The 13,223-nt window shown below is 39.9% G+C and overlaps 1 protein-coding gene across 1 annotated transcript; it reads right to left on the reverse strand.

Annotated features, from left to right (window-relative positions):
• Positions 1-5,595: 5,595 nt before the first annotated feature.
• Positions 5,596-12,902, reverse strand: LOC144458677 (dynein axonemal assembly factor 8). Its single transcript, XM_078161660.1, is given in 9 exon segments — positions 5,596-5,809; positions 5,811-5,955; positions 5,958-6,354; positions 9,423-9,784; positions 10,062-10,104; positions 10,148-10,255; positions 10,358-10,454; positions 12,585-12,705; positions 12,878-12,902. Coding segments are annotated over 9 exon segments (1,512 nt in total).
• Positions 12,903-13,223: the final 321 nt, after the last annotated feature.

The raw sequence follows: 13,223 nt of genomic DNA on the forward strand, positions 1-13,223 counted from the left end.
CTGAAGTTCGATAAGTTAATGCGAGCACTTGAATGCAGAAATATTTAAAATACCCACATCTAATTCGCTGTAGAGTTAAGCACATTAGCATGTGCCAATTTTACCGTCCCTTTCGCTCCCACTGCCTCTCTTTAAACACCCATGGCCTTTTCCTGTCCTGTCCACGAGCACGAATGCCCATGTTGCTGATTGGCTGTAATAGTGTTGTGTGGCTCAGTATGAGACGCTTTGTTCGTTTCGCATTTACAGAGCCAGGGCTATGTATGAATACAGGATGTTTTTTTCAAAGCGCACACAGAACGGACTAGTGAAGCGTGAGGAAAAGTGTATTGGATTAGAATCGCAGACTTCACCTTTACATTTATCTCTAACGGACCAATTACACCTTCAAGTACAACTGTGCCTTTTAATAATTAAATAATGTCGATTGGTATCAAGAGAATACGTCTCTAAGACTGTGTGTCTCAGTCGGATGACAAAATATAACTAATTAATTAGAATCAAAATTCCAGTGCCTTACAATATTGTTGTGGACCACAATGTGATAAATGATCCTCTGCATTCAGGCCACTTGAGCAGAAAGGACAAAAGGCGAATGACGTTTGGTCCACCAGTTTCACCGAAGGAGGCAAAGGTTATAATTGACTGATAATAGTCGATCTCAGTCTGTATTTGCCATACCATTAAAAAAAAAAACAGCAATATTTAACCATTGAATACACAATTTTGATCTCAATTAGTCATTTGGCACCAAAAACTCAATTGTTTGTAAGGAAAAGCACCAAATAGGAAGAATCTTGTAAATGAACTGTAATAGATGTATCATTATGCTCTGCATTGGAATAGTTTAATCTATTTTGCATTATTGTTAGTTGTTGTGTTGTCTTTTTGTTTTTAATATTATGAAAATGGAGCCTGAAGATTTATGCAATCTTGTACATGTATATGAGTATGATGTATGGAGCTGTTCAAATTAAGTAAAATACTAGTACAACAAGTGTTGTCGAAAGTAAATAATCTGAATGTGGAACCAGTCGTTCCATATACTGTAGAAAATTTCAGTAGAAATGTTATTTTAACATTGAAGCCCTGAAATATTGAATGTATTGTTCTAAATTAGATATTCAATGAATAGGTCACTGGATATTATGGAGCGCAGTTAATTCATTATGATGTAGCATCTAGTTGTGAACTGCTATTCAATAAAATTTATTAGAACTAAAACAAATGCAAGTTTTCAAGTTTCTATTTGTCAGCATAATGAGGAAATATAAGGAAAGAAATGTATTTTTCTCAGGGTAATACGGCGATTTCATAGAGATTGTGTTAAATCTGAGGAAACTGCATTTCATGGATTTACTTAATGTCCGTGGGTTTAGACATTATTTATAGATTAAACAATATGTCCCTTATTTTGTGATGAGCTGTATGGATATGTAGGAAGTTCTCTACTGATAATCGTAGAAATTATTCTGTTGGTATATTGATATTTTTTTGTGTTGTGAACACAAAAATAGGTGCAAGTCTTAGAAAACTAGATTTTTCTTTTCTACATTGAGGATTGTGTACAGCATATTTTCTGTAGTGTATTACTAGTTTGTTAACACTTGTTAAATTGTTACACTACAGTTATGCAATGGTTTACAGAGTTCACAAAATTATTTTTATCATCTTGAGAATTAAAATAATTTTTCATCTGAAATGTGTGAATACTTTTTGTCTCGAATGCAACTGACAATAAAATTTAGAAAATACTATGTGCCTGTAAGTCGAGTGGACGCCAAAGGAGGGGTAAGGTGGTTTTTATGGAAAAAAAAAGATATATATATAAAATAGTATTTAGAGCAAGTCTTTACTGAACTATTGGGAATTATAAATGACATCTTTTTGAACAGTTGTAGGAAAATGCCAGCTGATGTGTCATAACCTTTGGTATGTGACAGCTCTCAGGAGACAAGGCATTAAATAGGTAGCATAAGTTTTTGGCCTTGAGGAATAGAGCACAACACAAAACAATTTGTCATGACAATACAATAAATGTTAAAGGGACTGTTAACCCCAAAAATTAAAACAATACATTTTTCCTCTTACCTGTAGTGGTATTATCAGTCTAGATTGTTTTGGCATGAGTTGCCAAGTGTTGGAGATAATGGCCGTAGAGATGTCTGTCGTATATTGAATATAATGGAACTAGATGTCACTCGGCTTGTGGTGCTCAAAGCGGCAAAAATTACATTTAAAAAATTCAACAACAATGGCTCTTTCCAGAAATCATGACCCAGTTACTCAAGATAATCTGCAGACCGTGTTGTGAGCAGTTTCATGTAGGAACTATTTTCTTTCTTCTGAGCTACACACACCAACTGTATCACTACACAGAAGGAAGCGTGCATTTACTCATACCAGAGGCTTGTGCTTGTGACTATGCAGAGCCTACTCACATTGTGAGCATCTATACTTGTGCGTTGGTGTGTCTGTCACTGCAGTTACACCTCCAAACAATGGTTGGTAGTGTGGTTTCTGTGAAGTGCTTTAAAGTTTAGTTGACCCAAAACACACATTAAACATGGCTTAATAGCGACAAACACAAGTACACAAATCAGCTTCACTATAACTCGCAGCATTCACAGACAAAGCACTTGTCTTTTGCTGGACACATTTTCCCCACAATTACAACATGCTAATGTTTTTAGCACAAGCCTATGGCATTTTACATTGTATAAATTAGCCTAGTGGCTAGCAGACTTTTCCTCTACTCATATGAAGCCAGAGACAACCGCAATGTTTAACAAAGTTAACGTTACAATATTCGACTCTATTAAAACTCACAAGGTTCACTGACAAAACAACTGTCTTACACTAAACATGTTTTCCAAACAAACATAACATGCTAATGTTATTAGCGCCAGCCTATGGCATTTCGCATTGTATAAATTAGCCTAGCGACGAGCAGAGATTTCCTCTGCTCATATGAAGCCAGGATAAATTACACACACAAAAAAATGCTATTTTGTGGAGCTCAGTGGTGCAAGGTTAGCTAGCAGTGGATTCACATTTAATTCCCTGCGGCAATGCAGTTAGTGGGTGCAGTTTGGTAGAACAGAAAATAGTTTCCTACATGAAAGTGCTCACAACAAAGTCTATGGTTTATTAAGTAACTGTCATGATTTCTGGAAAAGACATTGCTGCTGAGTTTTTCCAAAGGTTTTTTTTTTGGTTTTTTTTTGGTTTTTTATAAATTTTTTTTTTTTTTTTCTCCTTGGCGCCTTGAGCACCACATGCTGAGTGCCATCTAGTTCCATTGGAGAGAAGGCAGACGTCTCTACAAGCGATATCTCTGACACTTGGCAACTCACACCGAAATCTAGATGGATAAATAGCACTACAGGTAAGAGTAAAAAAAAATATACTTTTGAGTTTGGAGTGAACTGTCCATTTAACACAGCATTACACCTGGTTGGTTTACATTAAGATGCTAAATACATATTTTGTTAAGATATTACAAAGAATTAAAGACCTTGAAGAAAAAGCTGAATTATATTCAAAATTGACCTCTTTCTGATTTTGTGGGGTAGATAATGATTTTCCCCACTTTTTCTAGGTCTGACCTTTCCTTGTAAATGCTTTGACATTGAACGATACAGGGGAAAAAAATGTTAATTACACAGAAATATTCTAAATGTATGCACAGAAGGTTTGAATTGTCTTTTTCAATACCTTTCAAGGACCAAGTTAAACCTGGCCACAATCTCTTCCCCTTGCAGAGCCATGATGACACAAGGTGCTGTGTAAAGATGAGCCACCTTTTAAAGGAAACAACAGAGCAGGAAAAATGAACAGCTTCTTGCTCTGTTTAAAGGACATTTATCTCTAAAGCAACTTAGTTCCAAGCCAAGCTTCTCACCTTTTCATCTCCTCCTGATGACACTTTCAGCATCTCAGTGATATATTTCCTCTACTCATTATCCAGTATCATCCTCCCTGCCACCAGATGGCAGCCTGACCACAGCAGCTGCTCCAGCATGTCCAGCTGGGATGGCACTCGGCTGAGAGGTGGAGCATTTAAGGGTATCAGTAGATAGGTTGTCTGCCAGAGAGCACTGTGTATCCCTGGCACCAATAAACAAGCAAAACAGGACATTTGTTTCTTTACAAAGGTCGCCTGGAACTGAGTCATATTTCAACATCTATTCCAGAGGAGTGTCTGCCAAAGTCACAATAATGATTATGTAATTTAAAGGAACCCATGTTGCTGTAACAAACCACTGAACCATGTCACGTTCAGTGCTTTGATTTTAAAGTTTAATGCTATGACAATAGTCTATCATGTTATAAGTGTCTATTTATCACAATAAAACAATAAAAATAAACATTTGATCCTGATGCCACTGAAGGTGACACTTTGATTATACTGTACGAGTTGTGTGAGAGTTTGTAAACAGATGCTTTTATATAGTTTTGCTGATGTTGAACATGGCTTCCTTTTACTCTAATTTGTCAAGAATTTTCTTCACTTTTTGGATTCTTCGTTCACTGTGTAGGCATCCGAGAATTCTTCATGAATTCAGTGTAACACAAGGTGGGTAACTAAATGGAAATGATCTTTTTATGGGTGAAGTATTCTTTTAAACATACAATAAGGCAGGACAAGTTTATTTGCACATTTGATTTATAAAGTCAATTCAAAGTGCTTTACATGCCGGACACTTTTTCAGGTATGCCTGTACAACTGCTCGTTGACACAAATAGCTACTCAACCATGGTCAAAACGACCTGCTGAAGTTCAAACCGAGCATCAGAATGAGAAAGAAAGATGACTTTGAACGTGGCATGGTTGTTGGTGCCAGACGGGCTGGTCTGAGTATTTCAAAAACTGCTGATCTACTGGGATTTTCACGCAGTGTGCAGTATAGGGCACTGACCAGAGACGCCATTGTATACATGAGCCATGCCATAACAGGTCTACATGGATGGGTCCTCTTGACCAAGCACATCCTGCAGCCTCCTCACAGCGTTCTCCCCCTGGAGGCCGAGAGCCAGAGAGGAGCCAGAGCACAAGTACTCCACATGGGCCTCCAAAGTGTGAGGGGTGCTGCACACAACAATAAACGCGGTGTGAATGATCACGGCTTATGTTTATGCATGAAAGGAAACTTACTTTTTCAGACAGATATCTTTATCGGTTACACTGTCTGCAGGCATATGTGCTGTGTTTGAGCCAGAAAGCAGTGTGCATGTAAAGTGTATGAAAATGTAATTGTTGTGTGCCCTGTAGTTGTTAGAAATGTATTTTCAGATCTCACTACGTCAACAAATGCCAAAGATAATATCAAATAAGCTCTGCATGGTTGTTGTAAATATTACTTTTTAAGATAAGGCTGTTTCTCTTTATACGCAAACCTTTTGTGCTGCAGTTTTGTTGAGGAAACGTCAGAAGTGGTCGCATACTGTGGTCTGTGGAGGATAGACGTCTACACACACAAGACTATTTGCTTATTTCTACATAAATGTTGTGATAGGCTCAAAACTTCAAACTTGGAGCGTCCCTCAAGACATTTGATTTTAGACTTGATATCTGATGTTTTTATACAGCGCTCAAACAAATCTGCCAGGAATCATCTCATGCTCAAAAAACAAGAGGGAGGCTTGTGTGAAAGCTGCTTCAGGTGTGGGTGACATGAGGACACTGAGGTTAGCGGGGTAATTGCGTGGTAGGCGTTTCCACAGTGAAGCCAAAGCATCCACCTCAATTCTGATTGAATGATTCACTCACACACTCACTAACAAACTGCGTAGGCTGCTATGTGTATTTGACAGTGTATTTTGTTTGTTTACTGCCACCTCCAGTTCCAAAACCTGGGACAGGCTGTGCTCCCACAAATACAGTTGAACTTCACCCACCTTCCTGCCCTTCTGTCAGCACTCTGTGTAGGAGGCTCAGGCCTTGGCTCATCACAAGGTCAAAATCACCACCTGCTCCATGGCAGAGTTGGATGAACACTTCTTATGGGACAGGATCATACTGGAAGGATCTGGCACTGCCCACATACACCTAACTAACAAGAAAAAGACACTGAGGGAAACATCTGAGGAGCATACTGCAACTGAACGCACACTGCTTACCAAAGACTCTTGGAAAACTTGACGATACAGACTTTAATTTTACTTTTAGTATCATTTATGGAGATAAATGCTGTTGTAGATGTACTTTAAGGTGGAATTCAGACCTGCTGGCAGACTGACACTGGGGTGGGCTGCATTTTCTTTCCTCAGTAACAACAGCAGACAGTGAGAGGGCAGCTCCAGCTGACCCTGATCCAGGGTCACAGTATGTGAACTGCAGAACAAAAGTGCCTAGAGAGAACATACAAAGGCTCCAACACTGTGATGAAAAATACAAAAGTAAATGGAGAAACCAGTGTTTTTTGAAACATTATCAATAATTGACCCTTGTCATGAATACAATCATACCCTTCTATTCTACATACAGTCCTTTTCTTAGTCTGACCTCTGGCTGTGTATTTAGCAGGTCTACCCGCCGGAAGAGTCCAAGGACTGCAGCTCTTTTTCTCTGAAGCCGCAGCCTCTGCACCCCCTCATACTGAAGCCTCTGCCTTCACTTGGCCGTAGCAACATGGAGACCCAACAGGCGACACTACAAGGAATAAGTCAGCTGTGCAGGGAGGGAGAGAAGGATTAGCAGCTCAAAATTTCCCTCAGAACAGTGAAGATGAAAATGGCATTTGGACAACAGCTATTAGACTTTTGGCTCCTTGTTGAGTTGACAGTACCTTCCATTGTTGCACAATGAATAGAAGGTGATCTGCTTAAATTGAACAACCTCCCTCTGACACTGTCAAAATGAGGATGACAGATTATATATATATAATAAAGGGACTGTACTTAAGTACGTCAGGGGCCAGCAACCTTTACAATCATAGGAGCCCTTTATGGCCAAATAATACATAACAAATCAGTCTGAAGCCGCAAAACATACTTTAACCTTAACCCTTTGAAACCAGAGCAAATTGGCTTGATTCCTTTCAAAAAACATTGGAAGAAGGTAATGAGCAACAAAAGAAGAAATGACCCGAAAAAATTGCAAGAAATTAGTAGGAAGAGAAAATTCATAACAAGAAAATTAGGTAAAAAAAAAAAAGAAAAGAAAGAAAGTTAAAAACAAATAAACAAACAAGAAAATGACCTTATATATATATATATATATATATATATAGATAGATAGATAGATAGATAGATAGATAGATATAGATATAGATATATATATTAGGTCATTTTCTTGTTTGTTTGTAAAATGTAATAATATGTAATATTTATAAATTATAATTATATTATTGTAATAAATGATTAGAAAATAAATTGATATTTATTATTTATGTAAGTTATTAAAAAAATTTCCCTAGCTTTTTTCCCCTAATTTAAAAACAAATAATAATAATTGTCTAAATCTATTAATTTTTTGTTGTTGCAATTTTTGACAAGACAAGCCACTGCTGTTTAGGTTCAGCAAAATTTATAGGTGCCAGGCCATAGAACACACAAAAAAGTTATTGAATTCCATATAATTTTTTTGTCAAAGCCACAGGGAGTCACTGGAGAGGGGCATGCAGCTCCGGAGCCCAGGTTGCCAACCTCTGTACTAAGTAAACCTTACTGACTTTAACGGATTTCCTGCTGAAGATAAGTCTCTAACATCTGACTGCAAAAGTCACTTAGATATGACACGATACGATGCGATATGGTATACTTTATTGTCTGCTTGCACAGAAATTTGTCTTACGACACAGCAGCAGGTGAAACTGAAAGTCAACTTCGTAAGTTGGACAGTAAAATTATAAATTAATAAAATATACCCTCTTGAAATGTGTCAGTTTAAAACTGAATGTGAATAAAAACAACGAGTCAGAGCCGAGGAGTCTCTAACGCAGCTGTCAATCATGTTGATCACTGCTCCTGAACTGCAGTCTGCAACTGTTAAATCAGGCAGCGCCAATCAAATATGAATCAAGATTCCTTTACTGCATTGCCTATTTCTCTGCTTAAATGTTTTCAGAAACACCTGTACCGGTGGGCAGTGCCCAGAGATGGGGACTCGAGTCATTGTGACTTGGACTCGAGTCGACTCGAGTCGCTGTTTTGATGACTTTTGGCTTGACTTGCCAAAAAATAAAAGACTTGAGACTTGACTCGGACTTGGAAGTTAACTCTCGGGACACTTGACTTGAGACACGATGACTTGAATGACTTGAGTGTTATTTACATCATGCTTTCGGTTAGAATATAAAATTAATAAATTAATTTAAAAAATAATGTCAATTACCTGGTAGGAGCGCAGGCTGAGAATGGCGTTGTCATGATTGGATCACTACCCTGTCAATCAGTCATGCCCTCTCTACGTACCTTACGTGTTTATTGGAGAAATAGGCCCTCTTATATCAGATAGGCATCAACATGTCAGCGGGAGGGGTACCGAGAGTCATCGTCTTCAGCTTTCGGAATTACCATTATTACGGCAAAAGACGAACAGCACAGTGCAAGACATGCGGCATAAACATCTCGGACAGCCAGGCGACAACTTCAAACTTTGTTCGTCATTTGAAGAGCCGTTCTGCCCAGTAAGTGCTTGTCAATTAGCTAATATTATCTGGTTAGTCGGTAGTTAGCTAACGTTAGCTTGATACGATACGGGGTGGGGTGGCGGGGTGGGTCGGTTTGGTGGAACTTGTTTTTAATTTATTTGCTAACATTAACCCCAGAAAACGTGAGCAAACATTCCGACCGGTTCATCACAAGACCGGCTGTACGTTTTATGAACAAGCAACACAGGGTTAAATGAGCTAAATGGGTGATTTTGGCCACTGCCTTGGTTAGTGTGTGTGTGTGTGCGCGTGCGCACGCATGGGGGTCGTCCCTGCGAAGTAAACATTGCAGTGATGAAGTCAATGTTTACTGACAGTTACTTATATCTTGTATTTTCACTTTATTAAGATCAGATTCTACAGGTAAAATTACAATAAGGTGACTTGACTTAGACTTGACCTATTACAGGACTTGACTTGACTTGACTTGATATAACCTGTGACTTGACTTGACTTGACTTGCCCAAGAAAAAATGACTTGGGACTTACTTGAGACTTGAAGGTTAAGACTTGAGACTTACTTGAGACTTGAAGATTAAGACTTGAGACTTACTTGAGACTTGCACATGTGTGACTTGGTCCCATCTCTGGCAGTGCCCAGTACTTCTGACAACTATTTCCAATGTGGCATGGTTCATGTAGGAGCAAAATGAATCATTACTATATAGATGTGTAGTATTCTGTCTCCTCGTGTGTATAAGGCTTCATTGTACCTGAAGTAAACTGTGTCCTTGGAGAGTTTTCATTTGTGCATGAGAGGCTTACTTTGTAGCAGTTGTCATGACAGTTATCAGTTAACTGGAGTCCTCCCTTTGCCTCCTTTTTGCTTACAACAAACCTATTCAGAGGCCAGTTGTGTTTCTGTGCACTTCCTCCTTGAAGTCTTCCTGAAACCCACAAGCACAGCTTCGAGTGGACCTGACTGGCCAGTCGAGGGGAGCAGAGGAGTGGATGCTCTTGAACTCTGCAGTGAAGAGGGTTGAGTTCTGTCTTTCTAAGCAGCAGCAGTAGAGGATCTGTGGAACTAGTTAAATCTTTCAACACTGAGTGGGCATGAAGGCCCTGAACAGCAAGGGCAAGAACAGGCTGGCAGCTCTCATCAGTTATCTGAATAACTGGTACAGCACCTATGAATCAGAGTGAGAGTTTTTAAAGACTATTTTTATTCAACGAGGACACTGTCAAAGGCCACAGTTAGAACAAGGACAGACAGCAGACCAGTGAGCCAGAAGGAGAATTATTGAGTCCTTTATGACCAGATGAGTTACTTAATGTCCTACCAGGACTGTCGATCAGGAACCCCATACACATAGAGTCCTGCGCTGTGTGTTGTAAGAGGATGCAGACAGAAAGCTTTGCACCCCAGAACAACTGATACCTACAACAAAAATGAGAGCAACACACCATTCAGTTCATCCACCTTCACTGCTATGCCTCCGACTGCTTCCTAGGATCAAAAGGCACACACATTTGAAGGACAACATGCTCACCTCTGTGTGCAGCTCTTGTGTGGTCTCTCTCCCCTTACAAACACACTCCAGAGTTTCCACAGTCTGCCAGTAAAACCCTGGACTGAGACCAAATATCCTATCTATAACCTGAAATACAAAGCCAGGGGAACAGAATACAGTCAGCGACAGAGTGCAAAAACATTTGTGTGCTTGAAAATATACTAAATGACACTCTCTGAAGAGAACCACCTTTTTGACAGAGGTGTTGGAGATGAAATTATTTAAAGAGGAAGATGGCAGATGGAAGGGTGAGGTGTGGGCTTCTTGGTCCAGGCAAATTTTTGAGCTGAAATAGCCAGCTGGCTGGTTACAGAAAGGTGAGTAGATGTCCATGACCCAAACACATGCACTTTCACTTAAACCTTACTACTTAAAATTGAACTAGGAGTGAAACTTATCTATGGTCTCAGACTCAAATACTATTGGCGGCATGGTGGTACAATGGTTAGCATTGTTGCCTCACAGCAAGAGGGCTCCTGGTTTGAACCCAGGGTGGAGGAGCCCTTCTGTGTGGAGTTTGCATGTTCTCACCCTGTCAGCATGGGTTTTCTCCAGGTTCTCCAGCTTACTCCCACAGTCCAAAGACATGCAGGTTAGATTAATTGGTGACTCTAAGGGTGCTTTCACACCTGCCCTGTTTGGTTTGGTTCAATAACACTCAAGTTCATTTGCCCCCTAACTGTGGTTCGGACCTTCTTAAAGAGGTGGTCTCAGTCCAGTTACAACCAAACTCTGGTGTGGTTCGTTTGTGGTGAGAACATGTACCGACTTCAGTCTGAACCAACTGCAGTCACATGACACATTGTTTGGGTTAAACGTGAGCATGTTACAGTCCTGGAGGATTATTAATGTGCACCTCCTCCTGTACTGCCTTAATATGCACATTCAGCACATCCAATGCATCAAAACATTGTTTTCTAGTTGGAGCCGCGCCTCGTTTTCAAACTGTATGGTTTGACTAAAATGAACATTGACAGCAATATAGTCCACGATGAGCAGCGCTAAAATCAACCTGCGTAGTTGTTCCTCCATTGTGACATTAGAAAGTGTCGCATTTATCTTGCTCTTCTTCAACGTTTTGTTTACTTCCTGGATTTTTCCAGCATGGAAATTCTGACCAATCAAGAGTAGCTTTCTCACACAAGGCATTTTATCTGGTCCGTTTATAAATGCTGCCTTGAGAACACAAATCAACTCGAGGCAATTATGTAACATTCTAACAAAATGAGTCCCTGATTCGGACCAAGCGAACTGTAGGTCTGAAAGCACCCTAAATTGCCCGTAGGTGTGAATGTGAGCATGAATGGTTGTCTGTCTCTATGTGTCAGCCCTGTGCTAGTCTGCTGACCTGTCCAGGGTGTACCCTGCTGCTCACCCAATGTCAGCTGGGATAGGCTCCAGCCCACCCACGAGCCCTAACAGGATGAGCGGTTATGCAAAATGAATGAATGAATGAATGAATGTATGCTCAACACATGCATTTCCACTAAAACCTTACTACTAGAATTGAACTGGGGTGAAACTTATCCATGCTCTCCTCAAGGCCGGACTCCAATACTAAGGTTTTCTAGCGACAATGCATGTGTTTGGGAAATACTGAGCATACGATTGGATAAATGAGATGTGGATTATACTGGACGAGTTGTGTGAGAGTTTATCAAATGTTTTGATATAGTTTTGCTGCTGTTAAAGGTGGACCCCAGTGACTTCAATTCATGAAGATTGATCACCTTGTTTGGACTCTCCATTCACTGTGGAGGCATATGAGAAAAACAAATTTTTTTCTCACCAATTCAACATAACATGTGGAGAGTAACTGACAAACTAAAGGGTATTTTGCAGGTGAAGTCTTCCTTTAAACACTTGCAATTTTGAGTTCTGTGGCACTACTTAGAAAACCATAAAGAACATCAGTCCTTTCAGCAGCTGGCTGCTTCTGATTGACAGAATTGGTTGGTCAGTGTATTCCCAGTTGCTCAAGAATCTTATGTTGTTCTTGTTGTAATGGCTGCTTCACTTGCTGTCTCTGTTGGTCACTAACAAAATCACTGTCATGGTTAAAATAAGTGTTTGCTGAGCTGTCAGTGGGCTTTCCACTTTAGGGTTTCTGTACTCAAACTGTACATGTGAAGACTGTTTATCTCCCCACAGATGGTGTGACTCATGACTACATTTAGACTCCACAGACTGGGTTAGCTTCTCTTTAGGTTCTTCTGCTTCATTCCCTGGCACTGGATACGGAGAATCTGTATATCTGTTGGGATATTTATTCCTATTTCTATTCATCCCAGATTTTGTGAAGCAACATACTCATGCCAGTCATTTCCCTGGAAGCAGAGAGAAATGACACAATATAATGAAACAAAATGTGCTGGAGTGAACCATGACAAATGCTTCTAATGCAGGATATATTTACCTGTCCCCCATCTGTGATCCAGCAGGCACTTTAAGATTGGGTTTCTTTGCAGGTGGTATTTCCTGGTGAGTGTTGTGTTTGGACTCTGATGAAAGATTTGGGGATGTTCTTTGTTGTTTTACTGAAGGATCAGGGCAGCGTAGGTCAATATAAACAGTGGGACATTCTCGATGGTTGAGCTGCAGCTTTGATTCTAACATATCAGATGATTTGTTCCACACATTTTTCTGTCTGCACGAAACGGGTGATATTATCATGATCGTACAAATTTGGTCACAAAACGTGTGACTTACCTGATGTGTTTTGAACTTGTGACATGTTTCGACACAGATTTAGATGACTGGCTCTCACAGAAAGGGACTATTATCCCTCCATTGTATTCCCCTGGGACCTGTCTTTGTCCCCATCTATGAACAAAAATTGAGTTGAAACTATGACACAAGACAGTAAAGTCATATTGCACTAAATGCACAAACCCTTAATCATCTGCTACTACTAACTACAGGGGTGTGTGTTTTCTAATTACTTACCTGCGTGTGTTTTCGCAGGTTCAGCTGAAACTCTTGGTTCCAGAGGCAGCCCGCCCTCTTTTAGATTTCGGAGGACATCAACCAGATCCCACCGGTCAAGCTGCTGTGT

This window comes from Epinephelus lanceolatus, chromosome 18 (assembly GCF_041903045.1).
Source record: "Epinephelus lanceolatus isolate andai-2023 chromosome 18, ASM4190304v1, whole genome shotgun sequence".
NCBI classification, from domain to species: domain Eukaryota; kingdom Metazoa; phylum Chordata; class Actinopteri; order Perciformes; family Serranidae; genus Epinephelus; species Epinephelus lanceolatus.